The sequence below is a fragment of the Apaloderma vittatum genome, unplaced genomic scaffold (genome assembly GCF_000703405.1).
Source record: "Apaloderma vittatum isolate BGI_N311 unplaced genomic scaffold, ASM70340v1 scaffold10390, whole genome shotgun sequence".
Taxonomy (NCBI): Eukaryota; Metazoa; Chordata; class Aves; order Trogoniformes; family Trogonidae; genus Apaloderma; species Apaloderma vittatum.
The window spans coordinates 398-23,791 of record NW_009696177.1 but is presented as its reverse complement, the minus strand read 5'-3'; the positions used below and the strand labels follow the sequence as shown (position 1 = coordinate 23,791).

The window sequence follows — 23,394 nt, the reverse complement described above, 5'->3', positions numbered from 1 at the left end:
GGTACCTGCGCGGTTACCGGCCTCTGAAATCCCTCCGGCCTGCTTAAACTGCCGGCACTAGAGCCGAGCGGATTTAAAACAAAAGAAACCCCAAACCAAAACGGCCAAACAGGTGCCTGTGATTGACAGGGAAATGCCAGCGCCGCGGTGAGTGTTTTTGCGGAGTGCTGTCCCGCTGGTCCCTGGGAAGAGCTGGCGGAGCAGGGAACAGCCGTGCCAGCGGAGCCGTTTGCCTTCTGAAGGGCTGTGTGGAAAACCATCGCCCTGCTGAGAAGTGTTCGGAGCTAACGAGGGTGCTTTTTACCCCTTCTCCAGGTCTTCGTGTTCGATGTGGGAAAGGACACCTGGAAATCCTACGACTGGTCAAAAATTACAACTGTGGCAGCTTTCGGCAAGTACGATCCTGAGCTCATGTGCTATGCTCACGCTAAAGGTGCCAGGATAGTACTGAAAGGTTGGTTGCGCTGTGAAAATGTGGGTATTTAAGTGATACATGAATACGAACATAATGTACAGAGGGCTATGGTATTGTGACATTTCACATTCCCTTGTTTGCAGCGTATAAAACCCAATTACTAAGGGGATAACGCACAGAGGACCATAACACCTTGACATTTCACGTGTGCTGGTATGCAAGGTATTAGAAAGAAAACCAGCAGTCGCTTTTGCCACAGTAATAACAAAAAACATTCCAGTGACATCTAAATAAAAGCTCTCTAACAGGGAACGTCACAGCCATGGAGGAACAGGGAGGAAGGGAGGTGAGGAAAAGCCTGTAGAAGATACTTATTTGGGTCTGTATTCTGGATGTTCTGTGCAGTACCCAAAAGACAGTGTAAAGGAAGGGATTTTGAGTATTTTTTTAGTATTTTTTCACTTAAATCAATACCTCTGTATTAGGAAGTGGTCAAGTTTTAAAACATGAATAGTTTGAGAACTCTGTGCAGGTGCAATGCTGATTAGAAAGACAAAGTCCTATACAGCTTACCTGGTGTAATCAAGTTTTGGCTCCGTGGAAAGCAACAAAGGTTAAACATAAAAGTATATTTATCTAAACAGTAGGACATAGTCTCTCTGGCTCCTTGGAAATACTGGAAGTATTTTGAATTCAAGAAAAGTAATTTACAGAAGCTAAAAGAATATTTAGCAAAAGTAAGGAGATTAAAATTATAGAAAAAAAAATCCAAAAGGAACTTAAAATTAAGCAGTGTTGTCTCAAACTCTGGCTCCTTGGAAATACTGGAAGTATTTTGAATTCAAGAAAAGTAATTTACAGAAGCTAAAAGAATATTTAGCAAAAGTAAGGAGATTAAAATTATAGAAAAAAAATCCAAGAGGAACTTAAAATTAAGCAGTGCTGTCTCAAAGAAGCTTGGTAATCTCTTCTGGGATGGGTTGTGAAAATTATGCTTGGGAAAAAAAAAGGTGACTTAATTGTATTTTACCTGCATGGATGTAGGGATTCTTTTTCTGTTTTGTTTTGTTTGTTGGCTCAGTAAAGACAAACCTTTCTTCCTTATTATTACTGTGGTGCAGATACGCGTTAACTCTTGAAGGTCTCTTGTCTAGGTGATGTACCTCTTACGGAAATTGTTGATCCTGCTAAAAGAGCGGCGTGGGTATCCCAACAGGTGGACCTTGCAAAAAAACAGTATATGGACGGAATTAACATAGATATAGAACAGGAAGTTAATGAAACCTCCCCTGAGTATTACGCACTAACGGAGCTTGTAAAAGAAACTGCAGATGCTTTTCACAAAGAAATACCAGGATCACAGGTAGTAATAACAATGTACTTGATGCAAACATTAACTTTGTGAAATACAAGGAGTTTTGAGAATGCTGGGTTTGACTTGGAAAATTTATGTGGATCGAAAGCATTATATTTTAATTAATGGTTAATTATGAATGTTAGCTATGATACGTTGTTGTAAGAATCACTCTCTTTGACCTGGAATACAGGTTGCACTGAGATTTGTGATATGATGTTACTGCCTTGTGTGAGCTGGCAGTTATTAGTGTGGCTTAATGAATCTTTGGAAGTAGCGCAAATACTTCTGGTGCAAAAGCTTGGCAGTGTTTTGGTAAACCCATCATTAAAGTTTTAAGTATTTGCTTCATGCTTCATATTTTTGATCAGATGATCTTCATGATCTATTTCTTCATGATATAATTTCTTCAGTGTTTTGAATTCACTAATAGGGGCACTCACTGTTTGTTATCTACTGTTTATCAGCTGAGCAGCTTTTCCTATAGTATCACAGATCCAGATCGTGTGTAACACTGCGTGATATTTGGGTAATACTGTCTTTAAAAGTTACAGTGGTTTTAAAAAGAGAAAACAAGAGCACCTAAGTGCCTTAGACAATGCTAACTTGTGCATTTTTCCTTCAGGTGACATTTGATGTGGCTTGGTCCCCAGCGTGCATAGATAAAAGGTGCTACAACTACAGTGGGATTGCAGATGCCTGTGACTTCCTATTTGTGATGTCCTATGATGAACAGAGCCAGATCTGGACAGACTGTATTGCAAAAGCCAATGCTCCTTACCTGCAGACTTTAGTTGGTGAGGACAAAATGCTTCCCCAGGAGTCGGAGTGTGCCCGTTTGTTCACGTGAATAGATAGAAAAGGTTGCCTTTGCTTAGACAAAATTTGAGTGTATTAAGGCTTTTGAGTATGCTCAAATATGTGTTGTCCTGTTGTGAAGATAGTATTTGAGATCCATTTGACAACAGAGACCTTCAGCAGTTGTGTGTCCTTATTTGTTAAGTAATTGTCTAGCCGTCAGGACTGCAGAATGACAAACGGCAGCCAAAGCATTGGTGTCTGCCTGGGCTTGCAAAGAACCTGAAACGCTTCTCATCCTTCTGAACTGCTGCTGTGGGCAGCTGGGTTTAAGTGTGAGCGACCAGAGCAGTTACTACGATGTGAATAGAGCAAGTCTAGGAGTGTGCAGGTGGGAGGTAAAGAGCTTGCACTTTAGCCTCTTGTCGTGCAAGCCCTATATTGGCTCTGGGTTAGTTGGAAGAATAAAAAAACATGGGAACATGCAACAATGCATCTTAATTTTTGTCTCCTTCAAAACTAGGATATGAAGAGTACATTGCCATGGGCATTGATCCTAAGAAGCTTGTGATGGGCATCCCCTGGTATGGCTATGACTACGTCTGCCAAAACCTATCAAAGGTAAGGTGAAGATTATTCATTTGCAATCACACTGTCAGGTTTTTTTCCTTGGAAAGAGACAGCTCGGTTTTGGTCATAATGTTTTTAGATTAGGAAACACTGTGGTCTGATGAATAAGAGCCTAAAGCTGGGACTCAGAACAGACTTCTGCTCGGCTGATACCCACTGGGCAGTGTGTTGCCAAACAAGGCATTTTATCTCTCCCTGGGCAACCTGAACCCCGTGATACTCACATGGCGGGTTTGACTAAGGAGCTGTTGATGGTATCTGTATGAGAAAAGATGATGTCCGAGGGCACAACACTTGTATTTGCCTTCTCAACACAGTCACTAAGCTCACTGCTTAAAGACTAGGTACAACAAACTGTAGCAAACTTGTGACTCTTCAAGTGTATTGGTTTATGGATAAATCATGGAGTCTCAAACAACATTATTCTTAGGAAAAATGTAAGAGTGATTTACAAGTGGAGAAGACAACTGTGTAAGTTGAATGATGTCCGTCTGATCCTGTATTACTACAGAGTAAATAAAATTTAACTGTTTTAATTTCCTTCTGTTTACAAATAGTATGTCTGCCACACATTCTTAAAGATTTGGGATTTTTGAGTCCCTGCTGCCTTTTGTGACTTCCTTCTTGGCTATTCTGTAAATGTAGCAAATGTGAAGCTCATGCCTTCTGCTTTTTTTTTTTCCAGGATCATGTTTGTTCCCTTTCCAAAGTACCTTTCCGGGGGGCTCCTTGCAGTGATGCTGCAGGGCGTCAGGTGCCCTACAGTGCAATAATGAAGCAGGTGAACAGTTCTCTTTCAGGGGTGCTGTGGGATGAGGTACAGAAGTCTCCGTTTTATGAGTACCAGGTAAGGGTCTCTTTATAAGACACCACGTTGTGGAGTAGATGTTCATGGACCATAGTTCTTTGACTATAAAACTTTCAGGGTTAGATTTTTCCATTTGTGTTTTCTACTTCTGTTTTTTTCATGTAGTAAAGGATGGCTGGATTTCCATATCTTGAATTCTGAAAGAGACGTGCAGTGACTGAAGACTACAGGAGTAATAAAGAAAAGTCTTTATTACTTTGCAGTTTTCCCAAGAGCTTGATTAAACGTCAAAAAGGACATTTTGGCACAAAGAAATCCCATAGCTCCATCCTTCACAGTTATAGTTACTTTTATGAGTTGATGACTGATTTCAACTAAAGCGTATTTTGAGATTTCTGAACCCAGTGGCTTGCATGTGTGTTCTTTTCTGCATTTGGGTTCTACACAGACATAGGGAGAGAGTCTGTGAATGAGTGTGCTTACGTGAACTGCACAGTCTATGCATTTCATCTTGTTTCTTTAGACGTAATTTTAAGTTTCACATGCAGATGATTAAAAGGTGGATTATGCAATGACCAGGTCAAAGCAACATAATTCTGACAAAATTTTATAACCTCCTCTAAAACTGTTTATTGCTGAAAAAAGGCACTTAATCTATAACTAAATTCACCTGTTAGGTTAGATAGTGTATCCGAGATTTTCGCTGTATTTTTAAAAATGATGAAAATACAAATTGTCTAAGTATTTTCATCTAACTTCAGTTGTGTCATTGTTTTACAACTTGGATTGTATGAGTAAAAAAATAGCCAAGTATTTGGCTTAATCTTTTTAATTGTCCCATGTGAAAAGCATTTTGTAAATCAGGAAGGTAGCACCATCTAAATCTACCTATCTCCGTTTTCGATTGTACTTTTCACTGCATTCTACAGAAGATGTAGTTAAAACTCGATTAATTCCAGTGTATCATGTTTACATCACTGGGTGGGTACTGACACTGGTGTTTCGATGTTTTTCTAGGATTCTCTGGGTCACTTCCACCAAGTGTGGTATGATGACCCTCACAGCATCTCTCTAAAAGCGGCGTACGTGAAGCACAGAGGTTTGAGGGGCATTGGCATGTGGAATGGAAATAGTCTTGACTATTCCAAGGAAGCTGTAGCAGAACAACAAACTGAAGCGATGTGGCAAGCCCTGACACCGTAAGAACTATGTGAACCTTTGCCTTAGAATGAGGAAAATTGGTAAATTTTTATAATGGCTTATACTATCATAGATTTTGACTTTATATAAATATACCATGATTACAAAAATTTCAAGAACTAGCCAAATTCATCTTGTTATGCAAAGCTATATTTTCATTCTTCAAAAAATACCGATGTTGGTTTAGTGGCTTTTTTTTTTTAAAGACTGATCTTTTTTTTAATTTTTCATAACAACCACAAGTTGGTTAAAGCTTGAACCAAGTAGGCGTAAGGGGTGGATTTACAGGGGCAATCTCATAACGATCATTTTCCAAGGCTGCCTGGTGCAGCAAGTATTCATTCTGAAAATGAGAAAACTAGAACTCAGAGGGTTATTTTATGAACTGCATACATATTTTTCCACACATTTTAAGATTCATTCAGTAGCCTACTCTTTGGTTTTATGTGATGTTGCCTCTGAGGTAAGGTGATAATAATAGTTCATATTTTTCATAAAATAATTTGCCTAGAGAAATTGTGTAATTTCTTAAAATATCTGTAGTGATGGAAAGACTGACTGGTGTTCACAAGATTATTTTTTTGTTAAATAAAAGGCTGTCTTTGCTAAGGTTGGTAAACAGTGTTGTCTCGTTATGCTTTACTTGTTCCACAGCTTTACAGCTCACACGACATCTCTGCTTCTCAGACCTGTTTCACAACCAGATTAAAGTGCAGTTGTGCCCTGCTTAAGTGACTCCATTAATTAAATGATTTATTTAATTAGATAGATGTAGTCAGTTGTGGGGTTTTTGCTGCTGTTGTGGTTTGGTTTGGTTTTTTCCCTTGCTAAATAGTTACTGGGAAAACACCACAGAACAGCAATGCTACCTAATGGCTGTGGAGGAGAAGACTTCCTGTGAGTGTCTGCTTGATTCCACAGGTGATGGAAAGCAGAAGGTGAAGCCTACTGCTCTCACATAACGAAGAAATTCCCTTGGAAAACCAAAGGGCCCTTCGCTAGGACGCTGGTCTGTAGGTTTTAGAAGAAACTGATAAATTTATATGACAAATAGATACTTCAGTATTTGTATTAGTGCTTATATTCCTATGCTAAAATACTGTGAGATGCGTATCTGTGAAATTGAGAGGTCTCTGGAGCAGATGATCTGACGTACAAAATCCTTAACTGAAGGCAAGATGACTTTTATTATAAAACCCTCTTACCTGTAGCAATCAAGCATCATGAGTTGATATTTTTTATTTTTAATTTAGGTTCAGATTTTCCAGTAGCTAGTTGCCTGCTCTTGTGTCTTAAGTAAGGCACAGTTCTGAAATACAGGATGTAGGATTCAATCCTGAATTGAGCAAAAGTGGTTGTAGGTAATAATTAATTTAACACTTTAGCACTTAAATCTTTGCTAAATCCTATCTTTAAGAAAATAAATTGGGTAATGGGTGGTTTGACTCAAGACATTTGGAAGTTAGTCCTTCTGAGGGTTGCATAATTTTCTTATCATATTGCTGATTTCCCGTACGCGTTTCATCTCTGGCTTTTTAGCTGACATTAATTCCCAGCATGTTACTGTTCTGCTTCACGTAGTAACACCTAGTACTGCAAAGAGGCAAACAGGAGAGCTAGAAGAAAATTACTATCAAGAAGAGGCTTCTAAGTACCCTTTCAGAGAATTGTCATGTAAGCACATGCATAAATTTGAATTTAAAGAAAATCAAAGCATACAATACTGTAAGCTGGACCAGGGTCAACTTTACAGCTTGTCCAAGACAAAGCTTGCCTTGTCCACTAACTACAGAAAAAGGTTAATGTCCATGTGGCTTTCCAACAAGAGAGAGAACAACGCCAGCTAGACGTGAATTTAAGTGAGATTACCTGAGATTTTGCTCATTCTTAATATGGTAATAATATTTTGGTAATTCATAGACAGGCATACTGATAATGACGGAAGTATAGTTCAGTAAATAGCTAAATAAGAATTACTGTTGCTGTAGTTCTACGGAAGACGTATTCTAATCAGTCTGCAGAAATTTAATGTGTGTACCTGAAAATAAGAACAGGAGAGTATAGATTATAGGTTTAATTGCTTGGTAGGTACTTTTTTTTAATGAAAGAACAAAAACGTACCAGTGTGATGTTACACAGTTCACTAATTTGCACTTTCACAATAACTTAGCCTTGGTTTAGACATATTACTAGGTTAAACTATAAGCAGCTGACTAATTTTATAGTGAGATTTAAAAAGAAGTGAGCTGTACTACTTTAGTAGCTTAGTATACAAATTTCACAACATTTATCTTTTTACAAGATAACTTCAAGAACATTCAAATAACCACTCTGAAATTCTGAGCTTCTATGTACATTACAGAGCTTCTGTAGACTTCACAGGTGTTAAAGTCATGTCATCCTCTTAAATTCCCGGCTTTTATTGGACTGGAGAATTAAAGCTGAATGAATCTTCTTCTGTGTCAGTTCCGCTCTTAGTGCTCGTACCTCAGACGCTGCCTGCTTTCTCATCTGCAGAAGAACCAGTAATTTAAGGCACTGCAATTTCAGGCAGTTTTGGGGAGTTGACACACATCTGGGTTTATATAACTAAGACTGAATTTTTATACAGGATGGCTGAATACAGGATACATCTTTCATCTTTAAAATTTTACATGTCTCATTAGATAGCCTAGTTCTAACACTGCTTTCTTCTATACGTCGCCTTGGTGTGTTTAAGAGACAAGTGTGAAATTCATTGTTCTTTCCACTCCTTGTTATACAATGGAAGAGGCATAACAAGTACCTCTGCCCTAGATTACCCAGCAGACAGAGGCCTGGACAGTCTCTGTGAGGTAGAGGACTCCTGTTTCAAGCGCTCAGAGCTGAAACGCTGTCCAACATGAGGGCCACCTTCCTTCCAAAGGGAGCCACAGGCAGCACTGCTACGGAATAAAGCAAATGAAGAGGACTGCCATCTGCTTGAGCGCCATTCTTTCTTCTTTCTTTTCTTTTTTCTTTTTCTTTGTTACTTTCTTTTCTTTTTCTTCTTTTTTCTCTCTTTTTTCTTTTTTTATACCATAGCCACTGTCTTCCATAGACCAGTGCCTCACCAAGTATGAAATGGGAATTTTATGAAAGAGATTGTGAAACTTATCTTACCTTGAAAATCTAAGTTGCTTGAATGCCTTACTTTCAAAATCATCTAATAACCTGGTGTTCTGGAGTAATTTGGCTCAAAATGACAAAAACTAACACCATAAAACTAATAGCTTAAAACAAGACCTATTTAGCAAATACTTCCATCATCTAAATGTTTGGGGAGATCTAACTTTTAGTATACATAGTACCATTTTGACTGTTTCAATTAAAAGGAAGAGTACCTTAATTTCTATTACAAGTTTCATTTTTGTATCATCCAGCTTCCTCCTCAGTTGGTCGAGTTCATGCTGCACTGTAGTAATCCGGATGATTGTGTAATTCTACGTGAAACAACAAAACCAAAACTGTAAGTGCAGCGTTAGTGTTTCTCTTCATTCACTGGGTGTCACTTCACCACTCAGAACCAATACTCGAAACCCTTGCCAGATCCCCGGCTTCCTTCCAGTCCGCCACACGTGCTGGGAGTCCGGTCTCCAAGAGAGGGCAGCTCCCTCCTGCTGGGTGTAGAGGTTCTTCCACTCCCTAGTGCTTCCGGAAGCTAAGATCCACATCAGATCTCCTCACAGGACAGTGCTTTGCAATTATATTTTATGGTTACATTTCAAATAATTTTTCTCTCTTTCACAAGCTTAGCGTCACTGTCAGAGTATATTTATTAATGAGATTGCTACACTCATGTGATATTAGTAAAGATAAACTGCTGGTTATACAGCAGGTCAGTCCAGCAGTAGTGTGAGTGGACCTGTCTCTGGATTAACCTGTAAAACTAAAATTCATGTTTTCAAAATGTAGGTTCTGATACTCAGCTCACGTAGGTCAGTCAACCATGGTCCCTGGGAGTCAGTAACCCCGCGGGGCTGGGGTGTATCTTGTAATCTCTTGATGTTCCACACCTTTAAAAATGCCATTTAAGTGCCATCTGAAGCAAGTGATGCGATGAAGTTGCCCATACAAAGAGTCACTAAGCAGTATCTGTAGCCTCTCATCTCTGACCTCCTGCTACAAGCTGCTCCCCGCCCAGGGGTGTAGCTGCCAGTGTCCAAGGGTCCAAGTCCAGCTCTGACACTGCCCCTCTGTGTGACCCTGCCTCTGACCACCGAGCAAGCATGAAGTAACGCAATCATGCGGCAAAAAAAACCAGGCAGGGCTGTCAGACGAGTCGGGGGCTACTGCGGACTGACCACGTCACTGGGTTGGGTCACCACTGAGGACAAAGCTGGTGGAAAAGTCAGCGACGGCGGGATCTGTTGCCCGGAGCCTGGCTCTTCCCCCCTGACTGATGCCTGCCTGGCCAGCACGGAGCTTGCCAGGGGTGGAGAGCACACCCGTCCGTAGCCTAATTACTCATTAAATCCTGGCTATCTTCTGCGGGTGCCAACCAATAAATAACTGCATGTTAAGCTGCCCTTCACATAAGGCTTCTTTGTGCTTAGCCAGAGAGACCTTAAACAAACCTGATACCACCTCAAAAGGAGCAATAACGTATCTGAACATAGCTAGTAATATAATGTAATGTCAACCCTATTAATATTTCTGTAGTGGAGTTATTTATATTAAGGTAGCTCAAATAACACACACTGGTATATAATACACACTCTTAGACTGTACATACACTCTCCCACCTTTCAGATACAAGAAGGGGACATGGATTTTTCCTAGTCTAGCTTCAGATTTGCCAGCAGACTTGCTTCCATTCATGCATTTAGAAAATGAGCAGATAGACCTATTGGGAAGGGTGTTTTCCCTCTGTCCTGTCTTTTTTTCAGTTCCTCTTTGATCTTTCCATGATTTGACACCAATATCGTAACACGAGACTCACAACTGCACAATAGTTCAGGTGCCACCACTCCATAAGCCTCAGACACATTTCTTGCCCTCCAAACTCATCACCTCTGTATGTGAAGTTTGGGATGATGAGAACAATTTAGAACTGTAACAAATCAAGATTTTGATATGAGAAGAAGCAGCAGAATCAAATGCTCAGACTAAAGCACTTCTTTGGTCTTTTTGAGAAGAAGAGGCTGAGGAATTCTACACCTCAGATCACTGAGGGATATTTAGCTGTTAAAGCCGGTTTAGAAGTCATTGGTTGGTGATGAATTTATTACTTTGCAAAAAAAATATCAGGCTGTGTAAAAAGAGAGATTAAATAATACAAGCAAATACCTTGGAGTTTGCCATATTGTTTGGTTGTTTTCGGCTCTCTCTGGCTTCCAACTGCAGGAGTAGTTTCTGGTGATAAAGCTCTAAATCTTGTCTCAGTTTGTTTAAAGCATCCTCCAGGGAAACCGTAGCTTTCTTAGCTTCAAAGTACTTCTTTTTCCATTCCTCACGAGCTACACAGGAAAACAGGAATGCTGGTCAGTCTTGGTCATCTTTGAACATCACTGTTGAAGACAGTAATGACCAACTGATTCACAAGATTCAGTTGGCCAGTGCACACATTAAAATGTAAAAAAAAAAGCAATCAGTCAAAAATCTTCATTAAAATTACATTCTCTATATATGCAATTGAATTTCCACACAATCAACTGCAACAAAAGGTACCAAGATATACTACAAGGTCCAAACCCAAAATTCCATTCAGCCTGGCTGTTCTGCAGGTTTCAGCTGCACAGTAAGTGCTCCAGACCCGTGAGGAGTGGTACCACCCACCACAGTCTGGAGCCCACTGCTTGACTGGAGCACATTCTTCAGCACTGTAGATTTATGCAAATTTTGAGCTCTGCAGAATTTGAACAGCTTAGTTTTATACAGAAGTAAGTCCCAACATCATCGGAAATAGTTATTTATACTTAACTGATTCCCCCTATGTCATTTATGTGCTATCCACAGCCAGCACATAAATCCCCCTGTAGCTGGTGTGGTGGTCTTATGGCCACGGATATCCGCCAGTCTGCAAAGTGACTTAAATGATTCCTTTGTTCAAGGCATATTTTAGGAAATTGGGACAACTGCTTCTCAGAAACGTATCAGAAAACCCTAGCTGTCGGAGGGCTGTATGGTACGTGACTGAGAATGCCTTAGGAGGATAATAAACACAGACTGGGTTGCTCTTCCTACAGAACATGCTCTTCCCCTCGTACCTTGTAAAGAAACATGTTTCCAAATGCACTTATGAAACTACAGGTCTAATAAAAATAATTCAGAGGTAGAGCCACTTCTTAAAGAACCTGCAGAAGCTGTTTGAAACCTTGTGAAATAACCTTTATTTCACCTACATGGATAAAATAATTAAAGACAAGGTAGGAGCCATTTAGAGCTTATCCCAGCAAGGTAAATGAGCTTGCCTTGCAGGTCCGTGCTACTATAGACTCACTACTTCAACTAGAGATCCTTTTTTTTCCTTTTTTTCAAAGAGCACTTCACTCTGCTGCAGAGCACAGTGTAGCCATGCCCTCAGAGAATAACTGGAAGAATCTGCTTTTCTTTCAACAAAGCTATGAGCAGTAGTTGAGACTTCTACTGATGTAGCTCTGTTTAACTACAAAGAGAACTCTCAAAACATCAAAGTGATTAAATTTCACCTCTGTATAACTGGAACATGACTTACTTAGGGAAGATAGTTTTAAGTATAAACTTGAAAATACTTCTACACAAAACCTTTGGGTGGGATTTCAGTGATGTTCTACTGTGTTAAAAAACAAGGTTTGTCAAGCTTGTCATGACAGGCTTGGAACATCCATGCCATAAGCTGAAACCATGAGACAGAAGGAACAAAAGGCATTATGCTGGCAAGTTAACTAGAAACCCTATCAACGCAGTAAAAAACTCTGTAAGAACCAGCTCACGGCAGGTTTAGGGTATGCCAGCTGCCCTGGGCCTCGGACAGCAAAGCAGCCTCTGGGCACCGTACATGGGACACAGCTTGAATAGTTTATAAAAGTCAGGATATTTTTAGATTTTTAAGTCTGCCACAAAAAAAAAAAGTGAAAGGAACCTCGTAACCTTGAATCTTTCTGGCCTGCTGTTATACAAATTCTTGGAGCTATTGATTAGCAAACTGCTGTCTCTGAAATTTCGCTCACTCTCAAGGAGAAAAACATTTTCACATTGGTTCCCATGTCATTTCTCAATCATGCCACATTCCAAAATAAATTAAAACTGTACCGTGGTATCTTCTCAGCTTATTTTGTTCCAGTAGCGCTTTAGCTTTTTTGATCTGTTCTTCTCTATTTTTTTCCATGTGCCTTCTGTTTATCTGCATTTGTTGTAATTGTTCTACCATCTTGTTTTCTAAAGATATTATAATTATATTTAGCAAACATCTGGACACTGTAAGTAGGGGGGATCAATCAAGATTTTTGTAATGCACCCATCATAAATCATGACAAAAGGTCTGTCAGAAAAGGCAGTAGAAATTCTTTTGTTTTAATAACTAACTTTTCAAAACACCCAGTGCATTAGAAAAAAGTGAGGAATCCAGCATGCATCCAGGCACTCACACACACACAGGTAAATATCCTTTTCTATGCCTAAACAATTTATCATTAAAACTATCTGTTCAAGATACATATACACAGCATACATTGAAAACTCTTGCTATGTGAAGACAAAAAGCCCTCCAGAATTCTCAAAATTCTTTGTGACACAAACTTTAGTGAAGTCTTGCCTTAAACTCCAGCTGGTGTAGTCAGGATGGCATCAGACTTCCACTAGGCTGTAAAAATAGTCAATCATCCTCTCACTATGTCGCTTCTGCACCACAGCCGAGGATCCTCAGCAGAACTACCAGCGGTTTTCTTTGCCACCTTCTCCCTTGAGCCAGCACTATTTCACCCGACCTCCCTCCTTTCTTCCTTCCACTCCCACGTACACAAACTGAGTTTTCTAGCACTAGGTCTCTACGAACAGCACACGTAGTTACAAACACCTGGAATTTTTCAAACATAAAGTCATTCATAAGGTAGGTATTTCTGTCTTCATTAACTATTCAGTCTCAACTAAATGTTCGCTTCTCTGCAATTTCTTGCAATCACATACTCACTTGCTGCCTGAATTGTAGGACCCCAAGCTGGATTTGCAGAAGGTGCCAGAAAAGGTGGACTAGGAGGCGAAATACATTCTTCTGGATAAGTAAGACAATTTTGTTGCTTGTCTTCATCTGCCTGTAGAGTCAGAAGACACAATGCTAAGTACGTAACTCCTAATGCTGACTAGTTCCATTGTCTATGCGCTGAAAGTGGCCTGAGTGAATGGCAGGGCGGAAATCGAATTCTGCATATAAGCTTTTTTTATTCTGCAACCGGTACAAATAATTACAACAGCTGGACTTCTGCATAAAAATTACAACACTGAACACTTACATTGCAGAGAACATACAGACAAAAACATAGACTATTGCTAATTGTTCTTGTGCACGTCCATAACCACACGTTACTGACACTCCCATGCAAAACCAGGAACAATGGGTTTAAAACTGCCACCTGGTTCATCGCTCACGAAATCTGGACTGACAGCTTCTAAACTAAAGTTTCTAATAGCAGATTTTCAATTTCATTATTATTTTCATTGGACTCCGTTATAATCATTTCTGCGCAAGAGCTCACAGGTGACAGTTAATAGTGACGGCTATTCTGCGGTACGATTGCATGTGGGTGCTGAGTCTTTCTAAATATGTTCTTATTCTGATACTACGACTATATCATATCTATGTTTTAATCAGAAGTTTTGCTTGGCTTGAGAAATACACAGGAAATACAAAATTATAAAAACAACACTTATAAAAACAATTACATGATAGTGTTAAGAAACAGTGAAAAAAAAATCAGCAAACATTAATAGGAATGAGATAATTCTGGTATATGTAGTCCCTGTTAATTTATAACTTCTGATGTTTTTATTGTTTAGAAATATAGTTGCTTTTTCCTTAGCATATCTGCTGAGTAGCACTGCATGAATTAACTTGTCTCAATCACTCTCAAATCTACGTTTGAGTATTTCACATTTCTAATGAGTTATCTGTTTTATAAAATTAGACCATTTCTACGTGGACTATATTTATTGCTCAAGATAACTAAGGAAAACACACCTGATTATCCAGTTTTTCACCAGGAGCAGCTGTAGACTTGCTAGTTCTGTATTGCTGCAAGCTAACAATAAAAGCAAAGAAGTGGGTGAAATTTCATGCAATGAAATGGAGGTTTGCCCTATTTTCTTTAATTTATTTGAAGTCGGTAAAATAAGTTTCCAGGCTAAAAATTAGTATTTTCCATTATTTTAGCAGAATCATTACTTACTAACCTTTGTGTTTTGCATACATATTCTGTGGTTTGGTCTTCCGTTGTTTTAAGAATTCCAGTGTCCTGTGTTCTGCCTCTTCTCAGTCTGGTGTCTTTTTGGTGGTCATTATTTTCCATGTTTGTTAGTTCTGTGACAGGATAGTGATGATCAAAATACACTACACTCACAAAATTCAAGCTGTATTGACTGTCAGTGCCTGGACTTTTAAACTTGTACTAGAAATATAACTGCTTGGGGACTAATGGCTCTCCATGCAGATATCCCATTTTAAAGGGAGCAGCAGTTAACAGATCTCTGCCAAGCAATGCTCTCTGTTTGGGCACAGACCTGTTACCCAGTTAATGTGAGCTTTAAACCTCTCATACTTTGGTACGATTTTCACTCTAGCCTGCTCAAAGAGCTCTCTCACCTCTCAGTTTTAGAAAACCTCCTGTTCAACAGCATATAAATAAACTTTATATGGGAGTGAAGGGAGGAAACCCTTCCTCTTCAGTAGTAGTGTAACCATGGGTAAGATGATCATGAAAGCTGAACTGAATATTTTCCCTGATATACTAATAACAAGATATTTTTCATCTAAACTTGCTATTGAATTATGCCACCATTATACTCCAGTATTTACAGTGGTGGCTAAGTAATTTTTTTTCACATGAATAAGATCAGACAAATGCATCAACAGTAGTAAAGCATTTCCCTATATCAGTACACCGTGATAAAGAATGACTCGCCCAAAGTAAAACTACATCTATTTGAAAGATATTACCATTATTGAAAAACTAGAATACTGTTCCAATAGCAATGTTACAACTCATGCTTTAACTACTGATTACTTAAAACTTAGCTTTACTCCACTAGCTTTTTAAAACATATGCTTTAGCAAAAAAATGATGACCAACAGTTGTACCCTTTTGATATTTAATGCGATTTTGGGGTGTTTGATTATTCTGACTTTGGTCACCGCTGTGGTTTACATGAAGAGTAAGAGCAATTCCTTTGGCTTGGTCATTCCGCTTAGGCGTGTTGTGCTCTTTCTGATCTTGGCTGAGATGATTTTGCCAAGAGGTCCGTAATACCGTATCTCTCTTTCCAGAATCCCCATCTGCAGGACTTGGATGACTTGGTGTGAAGAGAGATCCATTGGATCCATTCTGATCTGCATAATAATTGACATTAGAAAACAGAAATATTATTTTGTTGTAAATGTTAACCAATATTTATTCTTCTCCTTCATCATGCTCCTTCACTATATTGGTTAAACTTACCTATTTTTGTACATTGTATCTGTTTTTCTTGACTCTTGTGGTGGTCTTGCTTCCATTTTGCGTGCAAAACCGGAACAGGTTCTTTCTCATCCCATTCCAGGGGACTGTGCATCTCCTGATTTTCTAGCTGATGACTGCTTTGTATGTTTTCTAAAAACTGTTCGCTTTTTCCAGGTTTTTGTTGGGGAAGACTGGATAATCTTGCTCCGTGACCAAACCTATTGGCTTCTGCATTAAAGTGATGTCTGCGTCGAGTTGATGATGATAATCGATGAACACCTTCAAGGTATTCCACTCCAGGTAATAAATATAATTCAGGATAAAGTGCCTAAAATACGCAGTATATTCATCAGACAGGACAAAAGAGGAAATGTACAACATAAAAAAGTTCCTGAAAATGACACCTTAAAAGCCACTAAATCCATACATAAGGAGGAGCAAACGACTTCAGTTCCAGTTCTGCTTCTTGTTTTGAGTTCACCTTGGAAGACAAAGAATGGAAGCGTAACCAATAAAATACTTTTGTATCATTATTTTTGCCTCATCATCATCTTGTATTTTTTCATAACCAGAACTGTCTTCTGTAATGGCCTTATGGGGAAGAAGGAACATAGACTATTATTCTATTTTCTGACAAGGAATTGAAACTTTGTCTATTTTTCAATATCTCAGACACAAAAGAGTACATGGATGAACTGAATATTTTTTTTTTATCCTTTGCACTTTCTCTCATGGTTCAAAGGACCTAATCCAACAGTCACAGAAAAAGGTCTTTAATCTTTTTTTTTTTACCAAAAGTTGCTTCAAGTTGAGTCTAAACAGAAATGCTGAGCCTTGTGCAATTTTCTCTATTCACCTGATACAACACTGCACAATATTTATATATAGAAAAAAAGCTACTACTCTCCTATGTCTTCTTTCATTGCTTGTCTTGATATTTTTTGTGTGATAAACACTTACAGATTTCAACAGTTGTCCTAAAAACAAAGTCTAAGATAATCAGTGTATATTTTAAAGATTTGCTCCAACAGAAAAAAAAAAAATCTGAACTCACATTTAAATAATGAAACAGAACTAAACATGAGGCCAATTCTATTCTCAGTAATACCCAGGCAATGCCACTGATTCCCTGTTAGAGACACAGGCTATACCCAAGAAAAGGAAGAGCAAATGAACGTGATTTTGGTTTACGTTTAATTTTCATTTAAAGACCCTCACTTGCAAGCTGGATACAGCTGTTACTAATGCTGACATTGTTACTGTTGTGAAACAGAAGACTGGGCGGGGAAAAAACCAACCACTCAACAAATATTTGGTCATGGAGATGTATTTCAGTGAGGTTACCATGACCCCACACAACAAATAACCTAGTTAGTTAGTTTATTGCTTTACACTTTGTTATAAAGTTAAACATCAAGCAACAGTAAATATCCCAAATTAAAATTATATCTTCAATTTGTCACTAAAAACCTAGACTTGTATCTACCAATATATTTAATTCTGTATTAGAATAAAATATTTTATTAACTTCTTGTCATTCTAAAGGAAGCTGGAAAATTTCTCCATTTATCTCAGAACTATCAGTGGTGAAGAAAAATATATCATCTTACTTATTACCCAGTTAAAAAGACCTGAATTACTTGAAGACATAGACATATTTTCAGATTTAGATTGTGTCACAGACTTTAAGTTTCGCTTTAATTTCTTCCACATATTTTTTGCACGTTATTTATTCTAGTCTGTGTGAGTAATTTTAGTGATAACTCCAAGGAAATAAACAACAGCACCAAATTTCCAGCTTGTAACTAATTTCCAAACTGGTGAGAAGCGGGGAAAACAGAGGTGAAAAAGTATTCTGTACTTACATTCATGACTTCAGTCTTTGTGTATTACAAACTTAGAGCTGGGCTGATTTGATGCTTTAAAGGGTGTTTCTAATATACTTGTCCAGCTCTGCCTTTGTATTTGGGGACGCAGGTCTGCTCTGACAAGAGCAGCTTATGCTCCAGACTATTTTTTAAAAAAATGCTACCAGTGCTCCTAAAGTTATCTCTGTTTTCTTTTGATAATCTGCAGGAATAAGATCTGTGGTTTACATTATGAAGCAGAAGAGCACTAAAGAAAAAACCAAAAGCATTAACTTACCACTGCTAGTTTTTTCCCAATGCATTTTAAAAACCTGAATTTATCTGCAACTGCAACTCCACCCAGGTACTCTCCAAGCTTCTCCCGTAGCAGTCTTAATGTGACGTGAGGAGACACCCTAGAATGTTGTTATTCATTAATACGTCCGTAAGATCAAATAATGATGGCTAGTTAGTAAGAGGGGGAACATAATGCGATATACATGCTGGCTTGAATGGACAGAATGACCAAAAATGGGAACCGTGTTCTAGAACCGAACCTAATTACATCTAGAGCAGAGAGTCTTGGTGTGGTAGCGTGAGAACACTGTGTCACCTTATGGTAGCTGTATTACAGGGGCTGTCACAACATTAAATAGCTGTATTCATATTTTAGGAACCCCATACAAAGGGAGATTATGAAAGCAGATTAAATTTGAAAATTACTCCTTCAGAATGCTCTTGCTCATCTGCAGATGAATAACACAAACTTTGGAAACTGCAGCCATGCGTTCTCCAGAGAGATGACAAAGTCCTGGCTGGTCCAGAACTGCAGAACATACAGTGCTAGAGGAGATTTCATCACTGCCCACTTCAAGGAGCAGGCACATCCCTTTGATTTTGTCTTCTCCACACAAATTTACAGGTGGGTGTGTGCATGCGCACATGCAAATGTATTTTAAATCAAAACCAAACACTGCAGTGTGAACATTTCCACCTTAGCTCAAGGATGAGAGAGCTGATGCAAATATGACTTGCATCATTTCATGTACTACTGGACACCATGCAAATAGTAAAGTAATGAACGACAGAATAAAAAGCATCTCCGCAGAATAAAAGCAAATGTGCAGGAGGCACACAAAAGCTCTGCAGTACCATATAAACAATCTTAATTGCTCCTATGCTGCTATAAAATATAAACCAGGGAACAAATTTAGGCCTGAGACTATTAATCAGCCATGCTGATTAAGTGCTGCTATACCAGCTAGCATGATTTTGACCACGGCAGCTATCCCTCTTCAAACCATGCCCTGACGTAGCCTGGGGGCTAGCACACGCCGTTCCCTCTAAACAGTACAGACAAGGACGTGCCTTCCCTTTAGCTCGGACAGGTTTTCAACACCGACCTGTCAGAATTTTTCTGCACTTTCAGACAGTCCTATTTGCCTTCACTTCACACCCGAGGTATGTAAAACCCCCTCGGTTTCATCTCATAAACGCAGCCCTTCAGCGGACTAAAGGGCTTCCCTTGCACTATTTCAGACACCCTGGACTTACAGGACTGTCCTGGAGATGGTGACTCTGCCCTGGAGCACAGGCAGAGGAGACCCAAGTCTGCAGAGTGGACCCACTTCTGGGTCTCTGTACATTCAGCTCCCATTTATGTCTTCCCCAGCCATTTTTTGCCCACACTTGCTGCAGATATTAGCCCTTACGTAATTTATTTCAAACATATAAAGAAGTATCTGAAAGACGGATATATTATTCAAAACACATCCTTCCAAGGCCTTATGTGACAACAGAGATGATCTATAACTCAAATATCTCTCATTCACCATCACTTTTTCAAGCTGATGTCTCAGAGGAGGTATGCCCCTCGAATAGTCCTACTTATGTCTTCCCCAGCCATTTTTTGCCCACACTTGCTGCAGATATTAGCCCTTACGTAATTTATTTCAAACATATAAAGAAGTATCTGAAAGACAGATACATTATTCAAAACACATCCTTCCAAGGTCTTATGTGAGAACAGAGATGATCGATAACTCAAGTATCTCTCACTTTTTCAAGCTCTGATGTCTCAGAGGAGGTATGCCCCTCGAATAGTCCTACAAAACCAAACAAATGCAAGCTCTTTCAGTGGCAATTTTAATACCACAGAACCTTCACTGATAATGCCTGTCCAAACCAGCAAGAAAACCTAAATATAAGGCATTTAGGAACAGCAGGGAAAACATCTAAGTAACTACAATATATCATGGGAGAAAATTATCTAAGTATACAGAACCTGCAATACAGGGTAGAAATTTATTTGAATATTATTTGCCAGTGCAGATGCTAGGAATAATCTATTTCTTACTTGCTGCCACTGGCTAGCAGAAGACAAGTCACATCTGAGTCATTTCCTTCAGGGTATTCCTTCAAAATTAGTGCAAACTAGAGTTCATTGCAGCCATTTCATCTAGAAATAACAAAAGTATGGCTTCTGTGATGAGGAATAAATAAAAGATCACCGAGTTTGAGAAATAAGCTTCACAGGAACAAGAACTCAGGGCCACTGACAATTACACACTTAATATTTTCCTCTAATTTCACGATTAATGGAAGTTGCCTGTACTTAGACCTAAGAATACTTTTTAAGCTGACTCGGACAGTACTAGGATTGTCAAGCTGACCAGACAGTGCTATTAACCACGTTCAGAAGGCACTAGAACCGGCAAGTACCTGCTGTTCCTTCTCCCAGATTATAATAACAGAAGGGTTTTTAAATATTTTTTTGTTGTTTTCGAAGACATTGATATACTGGTCAGGTGCTAGCTACTGCTAACGTTAATGTACTCCAGCATTGTGCAGTGCCCACAGAATAATTAATTAGCAACTATTTAAATCTCATTACCAAGCAACAAACATCCAGACACATATAAATTCACTGAAATCAATGCGAATTCTAATTTAAATTGATGTCTCAGAACTGAGCCTTAGTGAAATAAATTTACACTAGAGAACACAAGGCAGTGACGGATGTCCAGTCCCCTGAAATGATTTGCAGTTACCACTCCAGCTGAGTATTTTACATCTCCACTGGAGATGAGAACAGCAAACAAACCGGATACATGCACTTATCTCCTCTGGTTTGGGGCAGCCTTTCGACAAAAGGAGCTGCAAGAATTAATATATTCTGCCCCACATGCTCATACCTGACTGCTATCAATCTCTTCAGCTACACAGCATATTGTCTTAAGCGGACAACACAAACATAAAGTTAAATTATTTAAAACCCATATTTCGTGCAGTTCAAGCTAAATTGACAGGTTTCACACAGGAGCAGACAAGGTGCATGTAAAGGCTCTGTTTCAATACAAATCTGTACATGATTTGATTCTTCTGCGACTTCTTACCACACTAGATACACACAGATTCTGCAGATACACACAGATTTTGTGCTTGGGAGCATAAAACAAACTTTCAAAGTCTGCAGACTGCAACTCTCTGTGTGAGGTTTGGGCCTAGGGTTGGGAACCAGGGTATTCTCTCACTGAGTACTCTCAGCAGCTCCCTGAGAGCACCCACAGCACATGGCATTGTGTGCAACCTTTCAAAAATACTGCTGAGGAAGGAAGAAGATACGCTGGTACTTGCATGGGCTATAATGATTCCCCTTAAGAAACATGGCTTAAGCTCCGTCTTCACACTCAGAGAGCTCAGATCGTCACATCCTTGTTCCAGGGAACTGACAGGCTCTCCCACCTTCATCAAGCCACTCTGCCTTGAAGCTGGCCCATTCCCCGAAATGAATTCAAGATTTTGATAACCAGGCTCAAAGAGACACAAATAATATAGGGCTGCGATTTTACAAAGTAAATTATTCTGCAGAAACACTAGCACTGCTCTGCAAGCGTGTTTTAACGGTCTACACCAAGGGCTGCACTGGAGCAAAGCCTGATACAGTCCGAATAAACATAATGCTAGTCCTGGGCACCGCTCACCCTCCAGAAATTATTAGAGAAAAGTCTCTTCTGACAGACACAATTGCGCTCCACAGAGCAACAGCTTGACTAAATGACTGAAGGACAATGTAATGGAACTACCATGAACATGAAGCCTAAGATCATACTCACCTTATAAATCCAGCTGAAATGAACTTGCTAGTAAGAGCTACAGGAACTGTATTCAGCTTAAAGTTCCACACTTCTTCTGGGACATAAAAAACATGGAGCTCCACCAACTAAATAAAGAACAGATGATCATAATGAAGAACAGATGATCATAACTGTAGACATATTATAACCCTCTTCCTATGTGCTTTGCTCTGCTCGTGTGGATTTTCAATCTTTGGAGGCAGCAATGATTTCTTGGATGTTAGCACATGGACTAGAAGAGTGAGGCTCTATCCATCAGTGACGACTAGATAGAACAGTGACGAGCTGAGCAATTTGTGCCTGAATGCCAGCTGACAGCATCAAAATAAGTCACATCAGAACAAGTTCAGCAACGGAAATGACACAAAAGAGAGCCTGTGCTACTGCTGTGTGGCACTGTGACAGCAACGGACAGCGCTTAACAAAAACAGTTGAGCGTGTCATAGTAACACGAATACTTCAGCTGAAATCTGACCTTTGCTCATCTCATAAAAAATGCAAAGCCCTGAAAGCTTGATCCAAACAGCACCACAGCTTGATCTTGCCAGCAGGAAAAAAAAAAATCAAAATATTTCTGATAGTTGCTAATCATATCAGTCATCTTGGAAGAACAGAAACTCTCCTGGTTACATCGGCAAAAAGAATAATTAGGCCCGCTCTGAGCACGGTTCACCTAGATTGTGTTCAAAGCCGTGGCAGTTGTGGGACTGTTAATGCCTAGGTCTCAGTATTTTGAGTGAGAATCAGATGCTATTGAGAAGAAAGATACACTTCCCTATAACTAGAAGCCATGCAAACATGCTATATATTGCTTCAGCTGTTGAGTTACTAAATACAAATATAAACTAGAAAAGAATGCTTTTTATATATATACACTGAGTTAAAAACTCTTTTTTTTTTTTAACTCTCAGGTCTCCCAGAAATGCTGCAGCGTCATTTATTTTAATACGTTTTAATTTTATTTGTAAAATCTAAACATCTTTATGGAAATGTACAAAAGTTCTCACCTGTGATGTTCGAGGTCTCATTTGACTGAATGACATGCTGGTCCCTGTACTTGATCACAGTGAATGCCAGGTGAGCTTTCTAATTTTCTTTTTGATCAAAACATTTTTTAAGAATGAGTTCCACGATAATCTGTTATGAGAGAAGTTACTCCATTAATATCGTTTATTTTCATTTACGGTTCTTTCCATTTGCGAAAATGGAAAACTTGTTACCGTGCTGAGGCAGAAAGCTCCCAGCTACCTGCAGACAAACAGAGGCAACCACACCTGCCACCCAAGCGAGCATCACCAAAGTAACCGGGGGGATTGCTAAATCACAGCCCTGCGGCTCAGAGGCACCTGCCCTGGAGTATTTCCTCTTAACATGTCCTCCCCTTGCATAAACATACTTTGTTTGTACACGATTTTCTACACAATTGTATTGTTTTCCTAAAGATATAGACTTAAACGGTCGCAAAACGGGACTCTGGCAGCGTCTGGGTTTCTCTCTGATGAGGGGACAATTGTCGTGAACTGCAGCCGAGCCACGTGCAGGGCACGTCGCACCAGCCAC

At 39.3% G+C, this 23,394-nt stretch overlaps 2 protein-coding genes across 2 annotated transcripts; one reads left to right on the top strand and one right to left on the bottom strand.

Annotated features, from left to right (window-relative positions):
• Positions 1 to 292: 292 nt before the first annotated feature.
• On the top strand, positions 293 to 5,208 carry CTBS (chitobiase, di-N-acetyl-; the record flags this gene model as incomplete). Its single annotated transcript, XM_009873802.1, has 6 exons — positions 293 to 454; positions 1,570 to 1,778; positions 2,395 to 2,566; positions 3,091 to 3,188; positions 3,883 to 4,044; positions 5,023 to 5,208. Coding segments are annotated over 6 exons (989 nt in total), but the record flags the coding sequence as incomplete, so codon positions are not given.
• Positions 5,209 to 7,596: 2,388 nt separating this feature from the next.
• SPATA1 (spermatogenesis associated 1) lies at positions 7,597 to 22,877 on the bottom strand. Its single transcript, XM_009873791.1, has 13 exons — positions 22,842 to 22,877; positions 21,814 to 21,920; positions 17,997 to 18,114; positions 16,279 to 16,332; positions 15,852 to 16,179; positions 15,530 to 15,742; positions 14,590 to 14,713; positions 14,378 to 14,438; positions 13,334 to 13,454; positions 12,457 to 12,582; positions 10,513 to 10,682; positions 8,568 to 8,666; positions 7,597 to 7,716 (listed from the first exon to the last, which is right to left on the bottom strand). Exons 1-13 carry the CDS (start codon positions 22,875 to 22,877, stop codon positions 7,597 to 7,599), a joined length of 1,677 nt encoding a protein of 558 aa, XP_009872093.1.
• Positions 22,878 to 23,394: the final 517 nt, after the last annotated feature.

Bases quoted from the DNA above. Each gene is read 5' to 3' on its own strand.
- SPATA1 (XM_009873791.1), bottom strand. From the start codon at position 22,877: ATGTCATTCAGTCAAATGAGACCTCGAACATCACAG. The intron at 14,714-15,529 runs ATCAAACACCCC...CTGTCACAGAAC, and splicing joins CGGTGACCAAAGTCAGAATA to TAACAAACATGGAAAATAAT. The intron at 10,683-12,456 runs GTACAGTTTTAA...TTTCCTGTGTAG, and splicing joins TAAGCTGAGAAGATACCACG to CTCGTGAGGAATGGAAAAAG.